This window comes from Symphalangus syndactylus, chromosome 5, assembly GCF_028878055.3.
Source record: "Symphalangus syndactylus isolate Jambi chromosome 5, NHGRI_mSymSyn1-v2.1_pri, whole genome shotgun sequence".
Taxonomy (NCBI): domain Eukaryota; kingdom Metazoa; phylum Chordata; class Mammalia; order Primates; family Hylobatidae; genus Symphalangus; species Symphalangus syndactylus.
Window position 1 is genome coordinate 40,382,957 of NC_072427.2, and position 26,116 is coordinate 40,409,072.

The following is a 26,116-nucleotide window of genomic DNA, read 5'->3' on the forward strand; positions in this document are numbered from 1 at the left end:
GGAAACTTTTATAATAGTGTTTTGTATTTTGTGTATCTATTATCATCAAGTACCTATTATTGTGTAAGTGTGTGTGTGTGTATTTATATATGTAAATGATGAGAACAGTTATTTTTAGCTTTAACCTCTGAAGAACATTCAAATGCAATTTTTTCTTTTTAAAATGCAATTAATTTTAAATTTTACCCAAAAGAAAAAAAAAGTTCTAATTATTAAATTGTAGAATAGGACAATGTATTTTCTTACCTTAAAAGTTCAGAGAAATCATTAAGTATGTTTTCTCTACAGTATCCTTTCTTGAAATTTGATTAGCTGTGTAATTTTTTCATCAGAGAAATGGTTACAGTCTGATTAAGTTATATAGCAGATACCTAAGGGAGACCAGCTGCCATCTTTGACGTTAATTTTGTAAGAATTGCAGATTATTTCATCACTAGCTCTCAGCCCAGAGTGACAAATGTTTTCTTAACCTTTGTTTGAGCTGAAAATAAACTAGAAACAATGACTGAGACTATGTATGTCACTCTAAATTACGTAAAGGACTTTTTTAGGTAACAGCTTTATTGAGATATAATTCACATATCATATAATTCACCCAATTAAAGTGTACGATTCAGTAATTATATTCACAGAGTTCTGCAGCTATCACTGTAATAAATTTTAGAACATTTTCGTCATCCTAAAAAGAAACTCTTTACCTTTCAGCAGTTAACCTCCTTAATTCCTCCCATCTCTAACATACACACATACTCCTCTCCAGCCCCAGTCAACCACTAATCTACATTCTGTCTCTATAGATCTGTCTATACTGGACATTTCATAGAAATGGAATCATACAATATGTAGTCTGGCTTCTTTGACTTAGATTAATGTTTTCAAGGTCTATCTATGTTGCCTCATGTATCAGTACTTCTTTTTATTGCCAAATAATATTTCATTGTATGGATATACATTTTATTTATCTGTTTATCAGTTGATAGACATTTGGGATAGTTACACATTTTGGCTACTATGAACTTATCCCGATTTTTTTGTGGACATATGTTTTCATTTCACCAAGAGGCTTTTGTTATTAGTTTTGCTTTATTTAAAAGATTATTCCAGTGAAACTAATTGTTTAGCATTATATAAACAAAATACTTGCTGGCTTACTGAACTATTTACTTTGTCAGTTCAGTATTTTGTTACTATATAGAAGGCCTAAGTTTATTGTTTTCATTAACTTGCTTTGTATGTGTATCTCATCATCTTGTACCTCTTGATTTCCTATCACTATTATCATTACAGTAGTAAAGATTATTCACAAAATTAAGTTTTAACGTGTATTTACCTTAAGGGAAGTGGGCCTGTAAGTCATATGGTTTTTCCGATAATTACAGTGGAAGATAGGCCATGTTCAAAAAACTTCCATTTAAGGATTTGCTTTCAATCAAAGCATCCCTTTTATAAATTGCATTCTTTATTTGGACATTATCTACATGACAGATCTTTTTATATGAAATGAAGCAGATGACTTTTCATTTTCCATATTGAATACAGTACAAAAGAATGATTTTGGAATCTCCTAAAACTGCATTGTTTTCATAGTGTGTTTGTGATGCAGTGTTTTCCCTGCATCATAGCAGCAATCATGTTTAACGGTGAATATATAATACAAATTGTACCCTAATCAACGTATATAATACAAATCCTACTCTAATCAACTACTTTTGCCCATTGTTTTAGATAATGAGGTGTTTGGATCATTATTTTTTAATTATATATTTTTGTTTGGATTGACAGTGGTGGCAAGTTTTCAACACTACTGCAGAATTTAGGCCCTGAAAATGCTGTGACACTACTGGTGTTTGCAGTAACAGAACATAAAATTCTTATCCATTCCCTACGGCCGTCCGTGCTTACTAGTGTGACAGAAGCATTAGTGTCTGTGAGTATCACAGTTTCTTATTGGCAGTCAATTTAGTTTAAACTTAGTTTATATAACTTAAAGCCATTTTAATACTTAACTAAAATTCAGAGAGTAATGAATTTGTGTTTTTTGAAAGCAGTTTTGATTTCCTGACCATTAACTCTAGTTAGAATTATTCAATTCATTATCAGGCATTAGGCTTTAGGTAATACTTAAAAGACAGTTTTTTGTGTGTGCTGATAAATTATGCTTCAGTGTTAAAAAGCTAAATACTCTCCTATCTTTTGTTTATCCAAGATGATTTTCCCTTTCCACTGGCCATGCCCATATGTTCCTCTCTGCCCACTGGCTTTAGCAGATGTCTTGAGTGCACCATGTCCATTCATAGTAGGGATTGATTCAAGATACTTTGATCTCTATGATCCTCCACCAGATGTCAGTTGTGTTGATGTAGATACCAACACTATTTCTCAGTAAGTACATTTTAGTGATTCTACATCTATATTTTACAACTTTGTAGCATATGTATGTAACTGTATATTTTATGATTGTTAAGTAGGATTCTTTTAAGATATATTGTTTTCCTTGTTATGTGGGGTAATCACCGTCTTTGAATCAGACCTTATTATGTGTCAATGGAGTAGATTTAGAGTATTAAAGAAGATTTTGTTGGAAGGACTATACCTTTTATCCTCAGGCTTTCCATATTTAAGAAACATTTTAATGTTAGGCTTGCTTAGAAATTTAGCCAAAGGAGGCCGGGCGCAGTGGCTCATGCCTGTAATCCTAGCAGTTTGGGAGGCCAAGGTGGTCAGATCACCTGAGGTCAGGAGTTCGAGACCAGACTGACCAACAAGGAGAAACTCCATGTCTACTAAAAATACAAAATTAGCTGAGAGTGGTGGCGCGTGCCTGTAATCCCAGCTACTCGGGAGGCTGAAGCAGGAGAATTGCTTCAACCCGGGAGGCGGAGGTTGTGGTGAGTTGAGATCGCACCACTGCACTCCAGCCTGGGCAACAACAGTGAAACTCCGTCTCAAAAAAAGAAAAAAGAAAAAGAAATTTAGCCAAAGGGAAATTGAGGTTAAAAATAGAAAAAGTTTATTTCCCTTTAATGATATGAGTATAGGTGAAATCACAAATTGAATTAAAACACCATTCTTTGATTAATATTTCAATCCTATTTCTAGTCTTTTATAATACTATTAGAATACTTAAATATAGGCTGGGCATGGTGGCTGATGCCTATAATCCCAGCACTTTGGGAAGCCAATGTGGGCGGATCACTTGAGGTCAGGAGTTCGAGACCAGCCTGGCCAGCATGGTAAAACCCTGTCTCTACTAAAAATACAAAAATTAGCTGGACGTGGTGGCAGGTAATCCCAGCTACTCCAGAGACTGAGGAAGGAGAATCGCTTGAACCCGGGAGGCGGAGGCTGCAGGAACCGAGATTGCACCACTGCATTCCAGCCTGGGCAACGGAGGGAGACTCCGTCTCAAAAACAAACAAACAAACAAAAAACCATCATAGTAAAATAAATGCTTTAAAATTTTTAAATAACTTTAAAATTATACATAATTTCATTATCTTTACACCCTAGGAATGCAAGGATTTTATGTTTTCATTTCTTTGCATTGAATTTATATGTAAGTTATAGCTATCGGAACTATTTTTAAAGCCTTTTGATAATTCTGTATTGTTTTGTGTCCCTTATTTTAAATTTAATCACGCTTAATCTATTCAGGGAAGAGGAAATTGATGCACTGTCCACATTGCACCCCCAGGACATGCTTATAATAACTATGATTTAGTCTAATAAAGCCCAAAACCTGGTACAGCTCTTACACTTAAATATGTAAATGTGAAGTAGGTTTTTCTCCTTTTTTAAAAAGAGACAGGGTCTTACTCTGTCACTCAGGCTGGAGTGCAGTAGCATGATCATAGCTCACTGCCAAATTTCTGGGATCAAGCAATCCTCCTGCCTCAGCCTCCCACGTAGCTAGGGCTACAGGTGTGTACCACCATGCCTGGCTAATTTTATTTTATTTTTTTTTTTTTGAGACGGAGTCTCGCTTAGTCACCCAGGCTGGAGTGCAGTGATACGAGCTCAGCTCAATGTAAGCTCCGCCTCCCGGGTTCACACCATTTTCCTGCCTCAGCCTCCCAAGTAGCTGGGACTATAGGCACCCGCCACCATGCCCGGCTAATTTTTTTGTATTTTTAGTAGAGACGGGGTTTCACCATGTTAGTCAGGTTGGTCTTGATCTCCTGACCTTGTGATCCACCTGCCTCAGCCTCCCAAAGTGCTGAGATTATAGGTGTGAGCCACCGCGCCTGGTCATGCCTGGCTAATTTTTTAAAATGAGAAGGGGTCTTGCAGTGTTGTCCCAGCTGGTTTGGAACTCCCTGACCTCATGTGATCCTCCCTCCTTGGCATCTCAAAGCATTGGGATTATAGGCATGAGCCACCACACCCAGTTTTTCTCCATTTTTAAATAAGAGCTTTTTATCTTAAAGCTTTTTTTGAAAAAAATGTTTACTTTTTATTTTTTTGAGACAATGTCTCGTTCTGTCGCCCAGGCTGGAGTGTGCAGTGGTGTAATCTCAGCTCACTGCAACCTCTTCCTTCCAGGTTCAAGTGATTCTCCTGCCTCAGCCTCCCAAGTAGCTGGGACTACAGGTGTGCACCACCACACCTGGATAATTTTTGTATTTTTAGTAGAAAGGGGTTTTCACCGTGTTGGCCAGGCTGGTCTCGAACTCCTGGCCTCAGGTGATCTGCCTGCCTCGGCCTCCCAAAGGGCTGAGACAGCCTAAGGCTTTTCGATTTAATTATGAAACCTTAGATTAGTTCTCAGTCTTGTCACATGTCAAAACCTCAAGTGCCTAAACCATTAGAAAAGTTTAGCAGAAAATGAATGTTCTGTTATAAAGCATGCATACTGTCAAAAAGTTTTTATTCATAGAAAGCCTAACTAAGAAAATATGAAATATATTTTATGCATTAAAGCCATTTTACATATGTTATCAATAGATTCAATGATTCTTTACCACCAACATTTCATTCTTTACTAGAACTGTTTAATACTTTTAAACATTAAAGTAATAAAACTTTTCCTTGCCAGTTTAATGTTACATGATGTAATATTTTTTAATTGAAATTAACAGTGGTAAGAGTATATACTGTGTTTATTATAGTGATAAATTGTATTTTCCCCCTTATAATGGCTCTTAATTTGTGAAAAAAAATTTTCTTGGCTAGGTGTGATGACTCATACCTGTAATCTCCACACTTTGGGAGGCTGAGGCAGGAGGATCACTTGAGGCCAGAAGAGACCCCTTTTATACAAAAAATTTAAAAATTAGAAAAAGAATTTTGTCTTCCTACTTACTATTTTTTCTTTCTTTCTTGAAGTTGCTGAGGTCTGAACTCTTTTCTTTCTGCTTTGATCACTAATGAGTTAAAGAACCAAAGAAAGATGAGTTGTTTGTGCTCATGAATTCTTGCCATTACCACCCTCCCAAACCGGTGGAGGACTAGACTAGCAAACTGACAGCTTTCTACTTTCCTTCAATTAGAATTTCTGAAGCCCCAGCCTGAAATTTGAAAGAAAAACAAATCCCAAGTATGGAATTTTTGGTTTCTTTTCCCCTTCCCTGTCTGTTTTAAGTATATATAATACAGACTATTTTTAAATATCAAGAAATTTCTGAAGAAAGGGAAAGAAATTAATATGTATGTACCAAGTGTAAAGCTACATGTGTAGCGTAAGTTATCTCATGTTATTCTCCATACTTTGTGAGGTCGTTGCTTTTTTTTTTTTTTTTTTTTTTTTTTTGAGACAGAGTCTCGCTCTGTTGCCCAGGCTGGAGTGCAGTGGCGTGATCTCAGCTCACTGCAAGCTCCACCTCCCAGGTTCACGCCATTCTCCTGCCTCAGCCTCCCGAGTAGCTGGGACCACAGGCGCCCACCACCATACCCGGCTAATTTTTTGTATTTTTTAGTAGAGACGGGGTTTCATCGTGTTAGCCAGGATGGTCTCGATCTCCTGACCTCATGGTCTGCCTGCCTCGGCCTCCCAAAGTGCTGGGATTACAGGCGTGAGCCACCGTGCCCAGCCGAGGTAGTTCTTATTAACTCTTCTGACAAATAAGGAAACCAAAGCTTAGATTTTTAAGCGATTTATCAAAGGGCACATAGCTTATGTTGTCAGAACTGCATTTTAAAGCCATTACTGTTTGACTCCAAAACTAATGCTTCTACCACTAATTATTGGGTAACTATATAATATGTGTATGTCATAAAATAATGTAGTAATCTTGTAAGTGGAAGTCATCATGAGTAAATATACATTTACTCATAAGATGATCTTTTTTATAAGAAGATGATCATAGACCAAACTCAAGTACTTCAAAAAATTCCCTTACCCAGCCAAGTTTTAGAGCGAAGATATCAAGAGGAAGAGGCAGAAATTATGGCAGTAAGTAACAGTAATTAGATGTGATCAGATGATACCAAGATGTTGTTCATTCATTTACGCCACAAACATATCCTGTGTGCTTTTTTTTGCTAGGCACTGGGAATAAAATGGCAAACCACATATTCTCCTTTCTCTTAAGACACTCATAATTAAGTCTAGCAAGACAGGCACTATGCAGTGAATGATAAGACACAGTGGGAAAGCTGTGTTACTGAGTTTCATCAAGAAAATAATTTTAAAAAATATTTCTACGTTGCGTTCTTACTATAACACAGGATCCCGTTGGTCACATTGTAAATGTAATAACACCTTCACAGCAGGACATCTGCAATTTGACTCTGCCCTATCTTTATTTTTATTCTCATTTGTGGAAAGATAGAGGGGACAAATTCCAAGGCAGTCATTTTTGTTCAGCTTAAGCTTTCTTATCCCACTCTTTTTTCTTTGTTTACTTTTCAAAGTGATATTTCCCTTTTTTGTTCTGTAGGAAGTTTAGGGAATATAAAAAGGTTCAGCAAGTTCCACTACACACCTGTGCTATGTTGTTCTGTGGTGGTTAGAATATGAGTGTTTTACTTTTCTTTTCTTTTTCTATACATTTTTCAAGTTTTCCAAAATGAATATTCATTGCTTTTGAAATAAAAAAAACTGATTCAATAAAAAGTAGTCAGCTGGTCACAGTGCCTTTTGCCTGTAATCGTAACACTTTGAGAGGCAGAGGCCAGGAGGATTCCTTAAGATGTGGAGTTTGAGACCAGCCTGGGCAACAAAGCAAGACCTCATCTCTACAAAATAAAAATTAGCAGGCTGTAGGGGTGCGCGCCTGTAGTCTCAGCTGCTTGGGAGGCTGAGGCCTGCTTGGGAGGACCACTTGAGCCTGGGAGTTAAGACTGCAGTAAGCCGTGATCATGAAACTGCACTCCACCCTTGGTGACAGAGTGAGACGTTGTCTCTCTCTTTTTTTTTTTTAAGTGGAGTCATTAAAGCCATATTTAAGTCCAAATGCTTCGCAATGCTTTATTACCATGCTCTTTTCTACACCTACCCCATGTATGGGTTAGAGACCAACTGTGTTGTAATAGCTATAATAAAGGAGATTATAGGAGCCTGTCCCAGAAACAAAGATACAATAGTTCCTCCCTTACCCACAGTCTGGCTTTCCATGGTTTCAGTTATCTGTGGCCAACTACAGTCTGAAAGTACATGAGTACAGTACAATAAGTTATTTTGAGAGAGCCCACTTTCACATAACGTTTATTAAAGTATATTGTTATAATTCTATTTTATTATAAATTATAGTTATTGATCCCTTACTGTGCCTAATTTATAAATTGAACTTTATCATAGGTATATATGCTTGGGAAAAAACATAGTAAATATGGGGTTCTGAACTGTCTGTGATTTCAGGCATCCACTGGGGGTCTTGGAATGTATCCCCTACAGATAAGTGGGGAACTGCTTTATCATTTTTAACAGATCCTCTTTTATAGTTATATAAGTATTTCACAATGTTATACTTTATTCAAGTAATTTAGTATTATAGGTTATTTCTTTTTTGAAAGAAACAAAAATGATCCTTACTTATACTCTTAGGAAAATAAGAAACTAAGTATTTAAATATACCAAAGTATTTTGATAAGCTCTGTGGATCATGAGTTTACTGAAAGTTTTTGTAGTGCTTTTTCTTACAGTATTTAAGAAAAAAACTTATGGTAGGATTTTTCTAGTATTTAGGTGTCTAAGCACACTTAAATGGAGATTAAGAGTAAAGATCACCACATTAAGCTTTATGGTGATTAGCAAGATTCCAAAGCAACTAGAATTTACTCAGTATAAATATAAACTTGTGAACTATATTTAATACAAGGTTCTACCCTCATACAAATTAATTTTTGTATATTCAACATGCCAATTTACCCCTGTAGGATTTTTCTCTTGTTAATGCAAATATTTTGTATGTTTTTCATTTTTCATTCAATGTGTTTAATCTTTTCCCATTTTTATATATAACAGATACCTTCCCCCTCCAAAAGACCATGTAACAAATATATTCCTGTTGTTATTTAATCTTAGAATTGGTGACAAGAAAAACGTAGCCTGGAAGATACTTCCAAAGAAGCCATGTAAAAATCTGATGAACACACTGAATAATTTGCATCAGCAATTGGCAAAACGTAAGTGGATAACTGAATTAAAGGAGCTAATTTAATCTGAAAAAGGGACTCCAATTACTTTGCCTTACTTATAAAAGAATAATGTTTATTTTATCTAGCAGAAAGTGGTTTTACCATTTTAAAGGCAGATGATCATTAAAGCAAAATTTGTTAGAAGATGAATGAGAGATGTATAAAATGTGTATTTTTTTTTTTTTTTTGAGACAGAGTCTCACTGTGTCGCCAGGCTGGAGTGCAAAACATGTATTTTATATCTACCAAATTTTTATAGAACCATCTTAAAATAATAAAATTCAAAAGGATGTTAAGGTGGTTAATTTTACCATTACTGAAATACCATGGAAAAAATGTGGGGTTCCACCTTTATACTGTTTTTTTTTTTTTCTCTTTTGAGACACGGTCTTGCTTTCTCACCCAGGTTATAGTGCAATGGCACAAACATGGCCCACTACAGCTTTGACCTCCTGGGCTCAAGTAGTCTTCCCACTTCAGCCTCCTGAGTAGCTGGGACTACAGATACAATGAGGCACTACGCCTGGCTAATTTTTTAATTTGTTATAGAGACAGGGTCTTACTATGTTGTCCTGGGCTCAAGCAGTTCTCCCTCTTCGACTTCTCAAATTGCTGGGATTACAGGCATGAGCCACCATGCCTGGCCTATTTTTTTCATACATAGAATAGAAAGTTAGTTTTGAAAATTGAAGACAAATGATGTAAACTACATTAGAAAATGCTGATGATTTCAGTGGGGTAAGAGCTTTTCACCTTCAGTGGATCTTAATGCTGTGCTTATCTTTTAAAAATGTTTTTTATTTTTCTGTGTGCCTATCTTAAAGTTTGAAAATCAAAGTTTGCCAATAGCGTTAAGAAATTAATCAAGGGCCGGGCGCGGTGGCTCACGCTTGTAATCCCAGCACTTTGGGAGGCTGAGGCAGGTGGCTCACAAGGTCAGGAGATCGAGACCATGGTGAAACCCCGTCTCTACTAAAAATACAAAAAAATTAGCCAGGCGTGGTGGCGGGCGCCTGTCGTCCCAGCTACTCGGAGAGGCTGAGGCAGGAGAATGGCGTGAACCCGGGAGGCGGAGCTTGCAGTGAGCCGAGATTGCGCCACTGCACTCCAGCCTGGGCGACAGAGCAAGACTCCGTCTCAAAAAAAAAAAAAAAAAAAAAAAAAGGAATTAAAATGAAAATTGATTAGGATAGGGAATATTTCTATTTAAAAAGCTTATATGAGAATATATCTTGTCCAGAATTACTGATAAGGAAAATTAAACCTTCATTTCTTTATCTAATCTTCTTGGTATTATAGCAGATGACCCATTCAGAATCCATAACTTAATACTTATTATATAAAGTACAGTCAATAGTGATATAGCAGTATTTGATTCCTTAAGATGTAGCTGTAGTCTCAACTGCTTGGGAGGCTGAGGCGGGAGGACCATGCAGGAGGATCACTTGAGCCTGGGAGTTAAGACTGCAGTGAGCCGTGATCATGCCACTGCACTCCACCCTTGGTGACAGAGTGAGACGTTGTCTCTCTTTTTTTTTTTTTTTAAAGTGGAGTCATTAAAGCTATCTTTAAGTCCAAATGCTTTGCAATGCTTTATCACCATGCTCTTTTCTACTGATAAGGAAAATTAAACCTTCATTTCTCTATCTAATCTTCTTGGTATTATAGCAGATGACCCATTTATGTAATACACATTTATGTATTAGGTACAACATAAGCATAGGAGGTAGCCTACACCCTTGAGTATTCATCATAGTGTATAGTGTAGTTGGAAATAGACATGGATGAAAACAGTATTTACAAAGTACACTTCATAACAAGTAGATGATTCCAAAGTAGCTCATAAGTACTGGGATATTAAACAAATTACATAAAACATAACAAAATTTTGCCTTATGGAACAAATAAATCATGCATGTAATATCATTTGTTACCTAGTTAATTGCTTTCTAAAAGTGTTTGTACTTCTTTTGAATAGCTAAGAAGCCCAACAGCTATTGTAGCAATATTTAAATATTATTAACATTGGCTGGGCAGGGTGGCTCAGGCCTGTAATCCCAGCACTTTGGGAGGCTGAGGCAGGCAGATCGCTTGAGTCCAGCAGTTTGAGACCATCCTGGGCAACATGCTGAAACCTTGTCTCTACAAAAAGTACAAATATGTATATATATATTTATATATATATTTATTTATTTATAGATTTTATATATATATATATATATATATATATATATATAACCAATGAAATAGCCCATTCAACTTTTGTGAAAGGCAGAATCTCAAAGGTTAAAACTACGAACATTTAAATAATACTGATAATTAAGGACTCTATAACGCTTTATAGCTTCAGAGCACATTCACATACATTCTTTTACATTACAACTATGAGAATGAGGTTGAAGGAGGTGTATAGTAGCTTCTTACAGATCATACAGTTAACAAGGATGAAGCTGGGATTAAAACCTAGGCTTTCTTGGCTGAGCGTAGTGGCTCACACCTGTAATCCCAGCACTTTGGGAGGCCGAGGCAGGTGGATAACCTGAGGTCAGGAGTTCGAGACCAGCCTGGCCAACATAGTAAAACCCCGTCTCCACTAAAAATACAAAAATTACCTGGATGTGGTGGCGCATGCCTGTTGTCCCAGCTACTTGGGAGGCTGAGGCTGGAGAATAGCTTGAACCTGGGAGGCAAAGGTTGCCATGAACCAAGATTGTGCCACTGCACTCCAGCCTGGGAGACAGAGCGAGATTCCATCTCAAAAACAACAACAACAACAACAACAACAACAAAACCCTAGGCTTTCTGGTTCCAATGCCTTACGTTCTTCTAGTATTTTCACTTTTTTAGACAATAAGAACTCCAAAAACTCTCGAAGATGATTAATTGTTCCTTATATTTTAAAATTTTGAAGTAATAACAAACTTTTTTCCTGACCCTTTGACATTAGATGCTTCATGACCTGTGAATAGAATGTATTTCCTACCCAGTACATTCTTTGATATCACTACAATGTAACCATAAAAATCAGGAAGTTAACATTGAGCATTTCTGCTGTCCTAATCCTCAGACTACATTCAGGTTTTGCCAGTTGTCATAATAATGTTCTTTATAACAAAAGGATCCAGTTCCAAGTCAGGTGTTGTACGTAGTTTCGAGTCTCTTTATTTGCCTTTCCTCCTGAACAGTTCCTCAGGTTCTCTGCCACCTTTGAAGATTATACTTACCATTGTAGAATTGTCCATGGTGTGGGTTTGTCTGAGCATTCTCATAATAAATACAAGCCACCCATCTATTTTCTTTTTTTTGAGACAGGGTGTCTCACTGTGTCACCCAGGCTGGAGTGCAGTGGCGCGATCACGGTTTATGGCAGCCACAAGCTCCCAGGCTCAAGTGATCCTCCCACCTCAGCCTCCTGAGAAGCTGGGACTACAGACACATGCCACTACACCCAGCTAATTAAAAAAAAAAAAAATTTCTGTAGAGATGGGATCTCACTATATTGCCAAGCTGGTCTTGAACTTCTGGGCTCAAGTGGTCCTCCCACTGCAGCCTCCTAAAGTGCTAGGATTACAGATGTGAGCCATGCACCCAGCCCAGGTCACACATCTTTGACAGGAATATCACAGAAGTGATGCTGTGTCTCTCTCATTGCATCCTTATATCAGATCGCACACTATTTTGCTTTGTCCCATTATTGATGAAGATATTCACTTCGATCACTTGATTAAGGTGGTGTCTACTAGACTTCTCTACTATAAAATTACACGTTTACTATCTAATGGCTTTAGCATTGAATTGTCCAGGAAGAAGAATTGTTTTTTGTATTTTAATCCTTGTGTGTTCTTCCTGTAGGTACTTATATTTTAAAAAAAAAAAAAAAAGGAAAGAAGAACTGTTGCATTTGCCCTGCACCCAGTTTGCACAGGGTAAATGCAATAGTTTTTCTTTCCCTTTTTTTAAAGTCTGTTTTCAATAAGTAAGACAAAAACATGAATGAATACAAGAGGGAATGTCACTGCCACTTTGAAAAGACATATATGTAATATATAAAATACGTATGTTTTATATATATTCATATGGAAAGAGTGTGAGAGCAAGTATATGCACATAACATGCAAAGTGGCTGGGCATGGTGCCTCATGCCTATAATCTCAGCACTTTGGGAGGCCTAGGCGGGCAGATCACCTGAGGTCAGGAGTTTGAGACTAGCCTCGCCAACATGGTGAAACCCCGTCTCTACTAAAAATACAAAAATTAGCTGGGCATGGTGATGGGCACCTGTAATCCCAGCTACCCAGGAGGCTGAGGCAGGAGAATCTCTGGAGCCCGGGAGGTGGGGGCTGCAGTGAGCTGAGATTGTGCCACTGTACTCCAGCCTGGGTAACAGACCAAGACTCTGTCTCAAAAAAAACAAAAAAAAAAGAAAAAAAACATGCAAAACTTTTGAGGGAAAGAGGAGCAATTTTTGAAATATTTTCATATTTTCAAATGTACTAGTTTATGTATAATCTCACCATAATCACTTGATGGTGAGAGAACAATGGAGACAATTCTGTATGAAGATTTGAGAGATCTGAGTTTATGTTCCTTTTTTATTATTCTCCTTATTTCTGTGTCAGGTCATTTCCTCTCTCAGGGCATGTGCAAAATGGTAGTGGTGTGGGAGGTATAGATGACATGGTTGTTCAGATTCTTTCTGAACAATGCCAATACTTGGTGAGCCTATGAATGATATATATTCTGACATATATTTATGTTGAACAGCTTTCTGATATTCTGTTGCTTTCTCGGTTATAATCATTCTTATATATAGTTATTTTAGAACATGAACTTAAAAAAAATTTGTAAAGACAGAATCTCTCTATGTTGTCCAGGCTAGTCTTGAACTCCTAGCCTCAAGTGATCCTCCTGCCTTGGTCTAGGATTACATGCATGAGCTACCATGACCGGCCTGAACATTTTTTTCCTGGTGGTAGTGAGATAAACGGGTCGCTTTGTGTTTAATTTGGATAAAATTTACTCAACGGAGCCTACAAAATGCTATGGCAAGCTTTGCTAAGGTTTACATGTGATTAAGTTATGTAAACAAAGAGTTGAGGTAGCTTGGGTCCTTTTGAAAATACAACAAAATTATAGTGGTACCATCAGGAGTGTTTTGCGAGTTTGGAGAAAACACTAACACCGTGTGTCTTCACAGTGCAGCAGAGACCGAGAGATGATGGACTCATGGATTTAGCAGTGAATGACTATGATTTTAATTCTGGAAAGAGGTTGCACATGATAGATTTGGAAATCCAAGAGGCATTTTTGTTTTTCATGGCCTCTATTTTAAAAGGTTACAGATCATACTTAAGGCCAATAACACAAGCCCCATCTGAGACAGCCACAGATGCAGCCTCTCTCTTTGCCCTACAAGGTGAGTGACTGCATAGTTTTAAAGCTTTCAGGTTATTGAGCTTAACTTTGTGATGATTCATTTGCTGTCTGTATTAATAGCTCATATTTATGAGAATACATACCTATTTTGAGGAGAATGTGAATACCAGCTTTGTTGGTTACCCATTTCCATAGGACTAGTTATTTTTCAGGCATATTAGATATAATCCCATTAGCAGATATGCAGAAGAAAAGTATAGAGCCTCCCAACCATATACCGACTACACTTTTGTGTCACATGTGTATTGAGATACTGATACTTTCAGCTTTCAGAGCAGCAGGCAGGGTTGGGGATACAGAGGAACCCCTGGAATGGTCACCTCCAGGCTTGAATAACCTCATTTGTTTTATTTCAGTATACTTTACAAATATTTTCAAATATTATGTACTTTACAAATATTTACAAATATTTCCTACCTGTGCCATGAAGTAAAAAAAGTTGGGAAGTTCTGGAGTGCAACTGGTTTTATAATACATATTTACTTTCTTTTGTAGTATTTAACATTTGAAAGAGAAATCCATTTAATAAGTATATATTGAGTACCTCCAAATGCTAGGCATTGGATATATAGTGATATGCAAAAGAGACATGGCCAAAAAAAAAGTAAAAGTTGAGAGACATGGTTATTTCTTTCAGAGAGCTTATAGTCAAGAGGATAGGCAATTGGAAATAATGAGTGAACAACTTTAGTTCACAACCTCATATCACGGAAGGCTTTTCTGAAGAAGTAACATCTGATCCATGATCTGAAAGATGAGTAGAAATTAGCCAGACAAAGGTAAAGTAGGAGAGTGTTTTAGGCAGAGAGAACGGTTTACACAGTCCCTGAGACTGGAAAGAGCTTGAATTCCTGGGCCTGAAAGAAGGCCCAAGTGCAGTGTAACTGAGCATAATTAGTAAGGTGAATCAGGAAATAAACCTTTTCTCTGTTTTCAATAAGTAAGACACAAACATGAATGAATACGAGGGAATGTTACTGCTGCTTTGAGAAAGCCATTTTTATATATATGATATATATATTTATATGGAGAGAGTGTGAGAGCAAGTATGTGCACATAATATGCAAAGCTTTTGGGGAAAGGAGAGCAATTTTCAAATATGCTAGTTTATAATCTTCAAGATGGTGAGAGAACAGTGGAGACAGTTCTGGATGAAGATTTGAGAGATCTGGGTTTATGTTCCTTTATTACTATTCTCCTATTTCTTTGTCAGGTCATTTTCCCTCTCAGGGCACGTGTGAAATGGTGGTGGTGCGGGAGGTATAGATGACATGGTTGTTCAGATTCTTTCTAGTGCAAATATTCTGTGAATCTATGAATGATATCATATATTCTGACATTATATATTTATGTTGAACAGCTTTCTTAAGAAGCCGGGACCGGTCACATCAAAAATTCTATAACATGATGACCAAAACACAAATGTTTATTCGCTTCATTGAAGAATGTTCTTTTGTTAGCGACAAAGATGCAAGCCTGGCATTTTTTGATGATTGTGTAGATAAAGTAAGTAACGGTACATCTACAGTGCTCTAACTTATTTTGTGTGACTGTTATAAATGTTATGAGTTATAGTTTCTATTTATAGCTTTTAATGAAATTGAAATTAATTTCATTTTCATCATTGACCACTTATAATGAAAGTTTTGGTAGCCTGCTAGAAATTATAGAATGCACCTCTTACAATTACCTTGTAGAATTTTACTAAATCATAAGTTTTATTTTAGCAATCAGGTCCCTAACCCTCCCTGTCCACTTACAAAACCGGGAATTTTTTGCCAGCCTGTGCACCTCCAACTTGAACGTCTGTAATTTTCACCTCTCCTTTTTGTCTGATATGGGTTATCACATGCTGAAAGTAGGTGTAAAAGTATAATAAATGTTTTAGCTGAATATTTCTACAATTGCGAATGAGTTCGTAGCTTAATTAGTTCTGTAATTTTAAATTTATGTATGAAACCTTTCCCTTCAGTCCTAATATCGTTAGGTAGGACAGAGCAAGGCAGGTATTCATGCTGGAGAGAGAGGAGGTAGTAGGATGGTAGTCCAGAGAGGGGTTTCAAAACCTAAACAGGGTGGAGAGAGAGGAACAGCCTAGCTGGAATGTCAGAGCCCAAGCCAGGTAAGGAGAGTATTCCTGGAGAGGCATGGTCTAACATGGAGAATCAGAGGACAGGCAGTTTAAAGAGGGTGTCCATGTTCAGGGGCAGACTGCTACAGGGTGTCAGAACCTAAACAGGATGAGAAGAGCACTCATACAGAGGTGAGGACAACATGCAGTGTCAGAGTCTGAGCAGGGTGAGGAGAGTATCCTCATGGGGATAGCAAGGGAAGCAAATGACATGTCTGAGTTTCATCTAGATGAGAGAGGTGCCAGCATGGTGGGGCAGGATTTGATCTGGAGGGGGTTGTCAAAACCACATTAAGGTGAAGAAGTCATCTGTGTGGGAGAGGGGTGGTGGTACAGATGGGAGAATGTTACATATGGGGGAGATTGATCAAATAAGTATATTAAAGATAATAAAGTTTCCTTTTTTTTTTTTTTTTTTTTTTTTTTGAGATGGAGTCTTGCTCTGTCACCCAGGCTGGAGTGCAGTGGTGCGATCCCGGCTCACTGCAAGCTCCGCCTCCTGGGTTCACACCATTCTCCTGCCTCAGCCTCCCAAGTAGCTGGGACTACAGGCGTCCACCACCACGCCTGGCTATTTTTTTGTATTTTTTTAGTAGAGACGGGGTTTCACCGTGTTAGCCAGGATGGTCTCGATCTCCTGACCTCATGATCCGCCTGCCTCTGCCTCCCAAAGTGCTGGGATTACAGGCGTGAGCCACCGCACCTGGCCAAAGATAATAAAGTTTCTTATTGAGAGAAGAGATTTACAAATACAGAGGTGAAGAAAACTAAGTTGAACCCCGTAGTGTTGGAATAGAATTGGAGATTTGGTGTAGTATCATTGGTTTTCAATGATAGGTACAGAAATAAATGTAGATGTAAGTACGTGTGTCTGTGTGTATATACACGTATATTCCCTACCTCTGTACATTGAGAGGACCTGGAAGCAGCCACACCCCAAAAGCAATGAGCACACCTAATGTATAGATTTTGACTTCTAAATACCATTCTCCACTAAAAGAATCAGGACTCAGAGAAATGGCCAGCCCCAGGTTTAGGGCAAGGACATTATTAGGCAATAAGACCTGAAATATCTTGTGCTAGAAAACCAAGAATTGCTCTAAGAATGATGGAGACATGTTACAACAAAATACACACACAGAAGTCAATTTGAAGGGATTTCCACAGGCAAATCTAGGACAATTTGAGCATCAAATGTTAGTAACAGATTAGCCCATTGAGTAAGAAACCATGAGTGTACACAGATATCAATCAACTGAAAGTCATCTGATGAGAAGCAGGATCTTACATAGTTATTAAGGACCTCCCCACAAAATGCATATTAATGACAAAAGAGAAAAGAGTAACTTTATTGTGGAAAAGCCTGGCAAATACCATTTTAATCAAGTTATCAAAATGAACATCATCTATAACGATCAACATTGTGTTCGCCTAATAGGTTACAATGAGAATGCAACATCAATTCTGTAATATTCCTGCAAAAATGTGTGACCTGTATAATCTCAAGGAAATACCAAACACATATTAAATGATATTCTACAAAATACCTATTCTGTAATCTACAAAATATTAAGGTTAAGAAAATAAAGTAAAAATGGAGAAGAAACTTGTCTAAAGTGAAGTAAGAAGACTTGACAACCAAATGCAGTGCTTAGTTAAGAACTAGATCCTTTTGGCATAACATTATTAGGTTAATCGACAAAACTTGAATGTGGTTTGAGGATTACATAGTAGTAATGTATTAGTGTGTTGATTTCCTGTAATAATGTATCAATGTTAATTCCCGGTTGATTGTATTTCCGTAGGAGAATGTCTTTCTAGGAAGTATAAAAGTATTCAGGGGTGATGATGGGTCATCAGCTCAGCAGCTTACTCTCAAAGATTAAGGGAAGAAGTTACTTATACTATACTTAAACTTTCCTGTAAATTTGTATTTGAATAGGTATATAGTACCATGATCTTATGGCCATGATAGTAGAAAAAAGGAAGAAATAAAAGCTTTATTATATATGATCACAACAATTTGTAACGTTAAAATTATTTTAAAAAGTCCATCACTTTCAAATTTATGTGACTGTGAAAGAAAATCAGTGGGGTTTTTTTTAACACAACAGCCAAAATACAACTCATCCCTTGATATTCAGAAATTGGTTCAGTTCTTAGTTTAACATGAAATTGGCCTTACTGATTGTTAAATAAGTACCAAATGTGTCTTATAAAAATGAGAAGTGATTCTCACTATGAATAGGAAAATAGTATAATAGGAAAAGCATACTACATTGGGAATCAGAAGTACTTTAATCTTGACTATTATACTTGTGACTTTAGTCATTTAGTCTTTATATGTTGTTTTCTTATGTATGTTTTTAAAATGTGTTGAGGAGGAATAATTATAGCTGCCTATCTCAGTGTTCAGAGTAGTGTTGTATAAACTAAAAAGTAGAAAATATTATGACTATTTTTGCCTTTAACTGGGTTTTATTCACGTTTATAGATTAATGGTTCATTTGGTTTATCATTTCATAACAGAAATGTTCAATTTTTGAATGATTTATACATATGAACAGCAGGAACACATTCAGAGCCTTGTAGACATCTACCTTTTCCTTCAATTTAGAACACTTGAGGGATGATTGATACAGAGAAATACTATTTCTGGTGCTGTTAGGGAATTAACAAATGAAAGTATCCAGAAATATCATCCCTAGTTCTTTCTTGAAAATGCTTTGGAATAGGGAAAAGATGGATACATGCCATTACCTGCTTAAAATTCTCAATTCATTTTCCCATAGAAACACTGTTATAAATGGTGATTAGCCATACTTCAAATGGTAGCAGTGTTTTGCTATAAATATGTGTTAAATTTTTAAAAGTCGGGCATGGTGGTGTGCACCTTTAATCCCAAGAGCAATTACTACCAGCTACTCAAGAGTCTGAGCGGGGAGCCCAGGAGTTGGAGTCTAGCCTGGGCAACATAGTGAGACCCCGTCTCTAAACAAAAACCAACAACAATGAAGTATTAATTTTGTATGTGTGGAATGATATGCTAACCACTTTTTAAGACATTTTTAAAAATCAGATTTATTGAGATATACAAACAGTAGATACACCATTGATGTACAAAGTTTAATGAGTTTTGACAAATATATATTTCCATGTAACCATGACTTCCAAATATTTTCATCACCCCAGAAAGTACATTGTTTTTGGGGAAGATTTATTTTCTACATTTTGAATAACCTACTTACAAACAGACTTGTGGAACCCTGCATTTTGTATGTTGAGTTCTGGTCTATAAAGCTTTGAAAACCTGTTTTTTTTTTCTTTATTATTTTTTATTTTTGAGACAGGGCCTCTCTCTGTCACCCAGGCTGGAGTGCTGTGGCACGATCTCAGCTTACTGTAGACTCGACCTCTTGGGCCCAAGTGATTTCCCACCTCTCCTGAGTAGCTGGGACCACAGGCGTATGCCATCATGCCTGGCTAATTTTTTGTTGAGACAGGGTTTCCCTGTGTTGCGCAGATTGGTCTTGAACTCCTGGATTTAAGTGATCCTCTTGTAGTAGTCTTCCGAAGTGCTGGGTTTATAGGAGTGGCCACTGCTTGTGGTGAAAACCTATTTATTTTGAAGAGATAATGTCATAGCTCCTTGACAGTGTTGTCTTTATTTGAGTATTATACCAAGAACTTGTTTTTCAATATTTTAATCAAAGTTTTATGTTTGCCTTATTTGGCACCCCTGTTAGGCCATTCTTGTGTTGCCATAAAGAAATACCTGCGTCTGGAGAACTTATAAAAAAAAGAAGTTTAATTTGCTCCTAGTTCTACTGGCTTTATAGAAAGCGAGGTGCCGGCATCTGCTTCTGGTGAGGCCTCAGGAAACCTACAGTTATGGCAGAAAGCCACGGGGAGCCACTGGGGAGCCAACATGTCACATGGCCAGAGCTGGAACAAGAGAGAGTGGTAGAAAGTGCCATATACTTAAATAAAACAGATCTCGAGAGAACTCACTCACTACCACAAAGACAGAACCAAGCTATGAGGGATTTGTCCCATGACCCAAACACCTCCCACCAGGCCCCACCTCCAACATTGGGGATTACATTTCAACATAAGATTTGGAATAGACAAATATCCAAACCATATCAGTGCTTATAAAATTAAATATTGGCAATAAATAGAAAGGTGTGCTTTAAAAAATAATTCCTCTACATTCTTTTTTATAAGAACAATTGTGGGGGGTTTTTTATATATAAAGATGATGTTTCTGTCTGGCATTACCAACTTTGAATGATTTTCTCACGGGTGCTGGGCTTCCATTGGTTGTATATATGTTCTCACTGAGCTTCCCTTACGAACAGTGGCATACGTTTGTGTAACTGTTGTTCCTTGTGCGAACCTTACTGAATCATAAGGGACCAAATTGGTAGCCAAGGTTTTGCCAATAGCATGCTTTAGCCAATAAATTTATTAATCCACATGAGAACACTGAATTGGTTGTCAGAATCCAAGTAACCGTGAGAAGAGAGAAGTCTTATATTATTCCCTTTTATTTTTGGCCTATTTTATGTATCCCATTCACAAGTTTCTGTTTTAGCTAAGAACTCAGGATTCCTAGTTAAGTCACATGATTTAAAGAAATATTAATATCTAAGATATACAAGATTTGTAATTTTGCTAACTAGGGTATTATGTCCTAAGGAGCATATCTTAGTACTCATAGTTAATACATTAGGTTGTCTAGGATTTTCTGTAGGCCACCTGTTGTTTATGTGATAATAGTCCATGCAGAAGGTGACTGGAATCATTGCTTAAAGATTATGAATTCTGAGAAGTCTCGAAAAAGAAAATTCTATTAAATGTATAATCATTGTTTCTAGGTAGACTATTTTCCTAAAATGTTATTTATCTATTCAAAGTCTAGATCCAACAAAAGATCACTTATATATATGAATTAACATTATACTTAAAGATTTTAATGACTACTCAGGAAATCAAAACTGAAAATTAATGCGTTAAAACATAATTACTTGTATTTGCTTTATTATAATTCAAGAGACTTATTAGAGAAAATAAAGTGTCACGAGATTATATACATGTATATATATATATTTTTTTGAGACGGAGTTTTTGTTCTTGTTGCCCAGGCTGGAGTGCAATGGCACGATCTTGGCTTACTGCAACCTCCATCTCCTGGGTTCAAGCAATTCTCCTGCCTTAGCTTCCCAAGTAGCTGGGATTACAGGCATGTGCCACCACATCTGGCTAATTTTGTATTTTTAGCTTCTCCATGTTTGTCAGGTTGGTCTCAAACTCCCAACCTCAGGTGATCCTCCCGTCTCAGCCTCCCAAAGTGCTGGGATTACAGGCATGAGCCACCTTGCCCGGCTCAAAATATATCTTAATAAAGTTCATATGTAGTTAGAGCAGAAGTTAATTGTATCCCTGGTGTTATTAGCCAGAACTCTCTGAAATGTAAATAATTATACAATGCTGTTACTACCTTTCATGTTTTGATACCACAGTAAGTGACTCACAGAAAATCAGTGCTTACTATTCATCTGCATATGTTTTCTGAATATCAGTAACACTTTAAAAAGAATAATTTTTGTGAGGGTTATTCCTTAGTTGAGTAACTTTGAGCTTAAGTTTTTAAGTGAACAAATCCTCTTACCTCTGGCGTTTAGCTATAGAAAATAAATAACATCAAATATACATTAACTGTCTCATATGGTTCATAACTACTATTGAACAAAAATTAGACATGTGGTACTATTATTCACTTATTCTCACATGGTATATTAACTCTTTTGATCTTAGCATATCCAAACAAAACACTTGACCGACTTTAAGAAGCTGGAGCGGGTAATACTGAATAGAAATAAGAAAAACAATATATGAGAATTATGTGAGTTTCATTTATGACTAATTTAAGAACCATGTGTTTTTGTTCTTCATATGATTATATTTTAAATCCTTACAATCTGTTGCTGTGGGATGGTGCTTAACTAAAGGCAGTTTTGTGTAACAAATAGTCTGGTAAGATTTTTTCTTGGTTTCCCAAGAATCCCTTTCCAGTGTTTTCTGAGCATATTAATGTCTTGTGGGAAAATATGAAGAGAATATGAAAATTATTTTAATTTTATCCTGCTGTGGGTGTTGGATTTCTTTTTCTCTCGATAGAGACAGATGTCACCATGCTTTCCAAAAGACAGAGATGTCCAACTGATAAATGTAGGATTTATTGCATGGCTATTTTTATAATGTTAAAATGAGATTTTATTGGTATATAAGTAAAAGGAAGTATCTTTTAGCAAGCTATTGAGTCTACAGTGCAAAATTTTAATATTTGTATAGACTTTACTGAAAACTAGAGCAGTTGTCCTGGACCCCACACTTTTTTATGAGAACAATATGGCTGGAGAATGGAAAGTAGGCACCAGTATGGAGAGGGAGAAGCTGCTAAAAAAAGAGTGAGAACTATTAAATAAATAAACATTTGCTGAGCACGGTGGCTCATTCCTGTAATCTCAACATTTTTGGGAGGCTGAGGCAGAAGGATCGCTTTGAGGCCAGGAGTTCCAGACCAGTCTGGGCAACATAGTGAGACCCCATCTCTACCAAAAAAAAAAGAAAGAAAGAAAAATTAGCTGGGTGTGGTGGCACGTGCCTGTAGTCCCAGCTACTTGAGAGACTAAGGCAGGAGGATCACTTGAGCCTAGGAGTTTGAGGTTGCAGCGAGCTGTGATCACACCATGGCATTTTAGCCTGGGCAACAGAGCAAGACCCTGTCTCAAAAAAAAACATTAAGAATCATAATATATAGGCTGGGTGCTGTGGCTTATGCCTGTAATCCCAGCACTTTGGGAGGCCAAGGCAGGCGGATCACCTAAGGTCAGGAGTTCCTGACCAGCCTGGCCAACATGGTAAAACCCTGTCACTACTAAAAATATAAAAATTAGCTGGGTGTGGTGGCACACACCTGTACTCCCAGCTACTTGGGAGGCTTTGGCATGAGAATTGCTTGAACCTGGGAGGTGGTGGTTCTGGTGAGCCAAAATTGCACCACTGCACTCCAGCCTAGGTGACAGAGCAAGACTCTGTCTCAAAAAAAAAAAAATCATAATATATATACGATTTAGTAGTCTGATTCTTTTCTCATTTACTGTTATTTTGTGAGTGTTTTTCTCATTATTATAATTCTGAATCATGTCCTAATTTTTGTCTAGTTCACTGTATGGATATACCATTAAAAACATTATTTAATCCAAGAGAGTATAGCATATAATGCTGTGAAATTGTGATCAATAATTTATATAAGAAGATGTTTGAATGTATTGGTTCCTTTAAATGTTAGAAAATTTTTAAAACTCATCTCTGTTCTTTTTTGGTATACTCTGCCCTAAGTCCTTATCTTAAAGGTTTAACTACTTAATAATTCTTGCTCTTCCACTTAATCCACATGGTATATGATATTTCTAACCTAATAAAGTTCTGTGAAATGTATTTTGTCATATGTATAACATCCTTTTTTATTAATATCAATATTATTCTCTTTATGAGCTCTTGTGGGGCAGTTTAGGTTCTATGAAGTTTTCATTTTTTCTGGATATTACCTTGCCATTGAGTACCTAGTGGAAATAGTACTACTAAAGTGCTTTCGATATTGATGTGACTAGAGTTTAACTCAAATGTACTTCTACATATGCTGAAAGAGCTTAGGGAAATTTGTTATATTTAGTATAAATTTTAAAAATATATAGAATTCACTATTCTTGTCACACAGACACACATGTATGTGGATTTAAAAAATATTATTTCTTGATTACAGTCTTATGTTTCAAATGCAAAACATTTGCATATAAAAAGGTATATTCAAATATAAAAAGGTATGTATTCATCTGGGTCCTATTCCATCCTTGTCTACCCTATTCCTTTCCTCTTCCTCATATAGGTACTTTTCTTAGTATCCTTCTAGAATTTCTTTATGTAAATATAAGCAAAAATGAAAGGCCAGGCGCTGTGGCTCACGCCTGTAATCCCAGGCATGTGATTTGCCCTTCTGGTTAGGATGGAGTAACTTGGGAGGCCAAGGTGGGCAGATCACAAGATCAAGAGATCGAGACCGTCCTGGCCAGCATGGTGAAACCCCGTCTCTACTAAAAATACAAAAATTAGCTGGGCGTGGTGGCACACGCCTGTAGTCCCAGCTACTCAGGAGGCTGAGGCAGGAGAATCACTTGAACCGGGAGGCAGAGGTTGCAGTGAGCTGAGATTGTGCCACTGCACTCCCTCCTGGCGATAGAGCAAGACTGTCTCAAAAAAAATAAATATATGTGTGTGTGTGTGTGTGTGTGTGTGTGTGTGTGTGTATGTGTATTTTCACCTTTTCTTATTCAAAAGGTAATATACTATTTACAGTTTGCACTTTGCTATTTTCACTAAATTATTTTGGCACTCGTAGAGAACTTGCTCACTCTTCTTTTTTAATAACTGTTTAGTATCCATTGTGCAGATGGTTTATTTAACCACTTCCCTTTATATGAACACTTGGCTAACCAATGTGGCTTTTTTAATATATGTTTTTAAAACTCCTTTAGGTGGATATGGACAAGAGCGGTGAAGTACGACTTATAGAACTGGATGAATCTTTCAAAAGTGAACATACTGTTTTTGTAACACCACCTGAGATCCCCCACCTACCCAATGGTGAAGAACCCCCTTTACAGTACAGGTATTCAAGAGGCAGAATGTTTGAGATTGAAAGAGAGAAGCAATCCATCATCTGTGACGTAGCTTTCTAAGGACTGTGGTATTTTCAAAAATCCAAACTTTACAGATCCCTAATTTTTAGGTGGTAAGCAAGCTTATCCCACATCCATTATTAAGCTTTGAGGTATAAAAAGAAAACATATATGATTTTGCATAATATAGACTTGGGAAGCTCTCTAATGATGTCTGCATAAGTATCTCTCCTTGTAAATGTTGATTACATTCAGTTAGACTCCCCACATCAAATGCAGCACTAGAATTTTGATTTTTTTTCATTAAAGCTGGTTTCCTCACTTTCAATTCCTCTTTTCATCTCATACACAGATTGATTAATATAGCCTTGGTTTACAAAAAGATTAAATCTAATGTAGAGCTGATCTTTGTGGCTTTGGTTTGTATGATATAATTTTTTAAGTTACTAATTTTTTTCATGAGTTTTAAGTCATGGAAATTCAGAATTATTGGAATTGATCATTGTTAATTTAGGGAATTTGGTTAGACACTGTGCTAAATATATAGACTTGAATGATATATTGTCCCTGCCTTCAAGTCTAGTGAAGAAGAGAGAAAAGTCCTAAGCACAGTAAAATAAGGGCTATGATAGAGGTGAATGCATTATTTAGTTCCCAATATACATTTATTTTTACTTAAAATTGTAGTTTCTTTTAGAGTTTAAAAGATTTCTTAATTCTCCAATAATTCTTACTTTGTTTAAAGATTCTAACACCATTTCACATCTATCACCCATTGAATCATAGTTTGTTATTTTCATTGAAAAAGGATTTTTCAAGACATCTTTGTTTATGACTTGGATTAAATTCTTCCTTTTACAGATGAAAAAGTGGTGTGATAGATGTTTATGAATGTTGATTAATCAGAGGCCACTTGATTTCTACTCTTTTCAGCCAGTGATGATGATGTTCGTATCACTTTTTTTTTTTTTTGAGATGGAGTCTCGCTCTGTCACCCAGGCTGGAGTGCAGTGACGCGATCTCGGCTCACTGCAGGCTCCGCCCCCCGGGGTTCATGCCATTCTCCTGCCTCAGCCTCCCGCGTAGCTGGGACTACAGGCACCCGCCACCTCTCCTGGCTAATTTTTTGTATTTTTAGTAGAGACGGGGTTTCACCGTGTTAGCCAGGATGGTCTCGATCTCCTGACCTCGTGATCTGCCCGCCTCAGCCTCCCAAAGTGCTGGGATT

At 37.0% G+C, this 26,116-nt stretch overlaps 1 protein-coding gene across 8 annotated transcripts in view; it reads left to right on the plus strand.

The window, feature by feature from the left end:
* Positions 1-26,116, plus strand: part of DENND4A (DENN domain containing 4A) — a 147,585-nt gene that overhangs the window by 68,968 nt on the left and 52,501 nt on the right. For all 8 annotated transcript variants that reach the window (XM_063638850.1, XM_063638848.1, XM_063638853.1 and 5 more), the window contains 6 exons: positions 1,783-1,927; positions 2,207-2,382; positions 8,465-8,565; positions 13,775-13,993; positions 15,374-15,519; positions 24,745-24,878. In XM_063638850.1, coding sequence (XP_063494920.1) covers positions 1,783-1,927; positions 2,207-2,382; positions 8,465-8,565; positions 13,775-13,993; positions 15,374-15,519; positions 24,745-24,878 — 921 coding nt within the window. The remainder of the gene's footprint in view (positions 1-1,782; positions 1,928-2,206; positions 2,383-8,464; positions 8,566-13,774; positions 13,994-15,373; positions 15,520-24,744; positions 24,879-26,116) is intronic.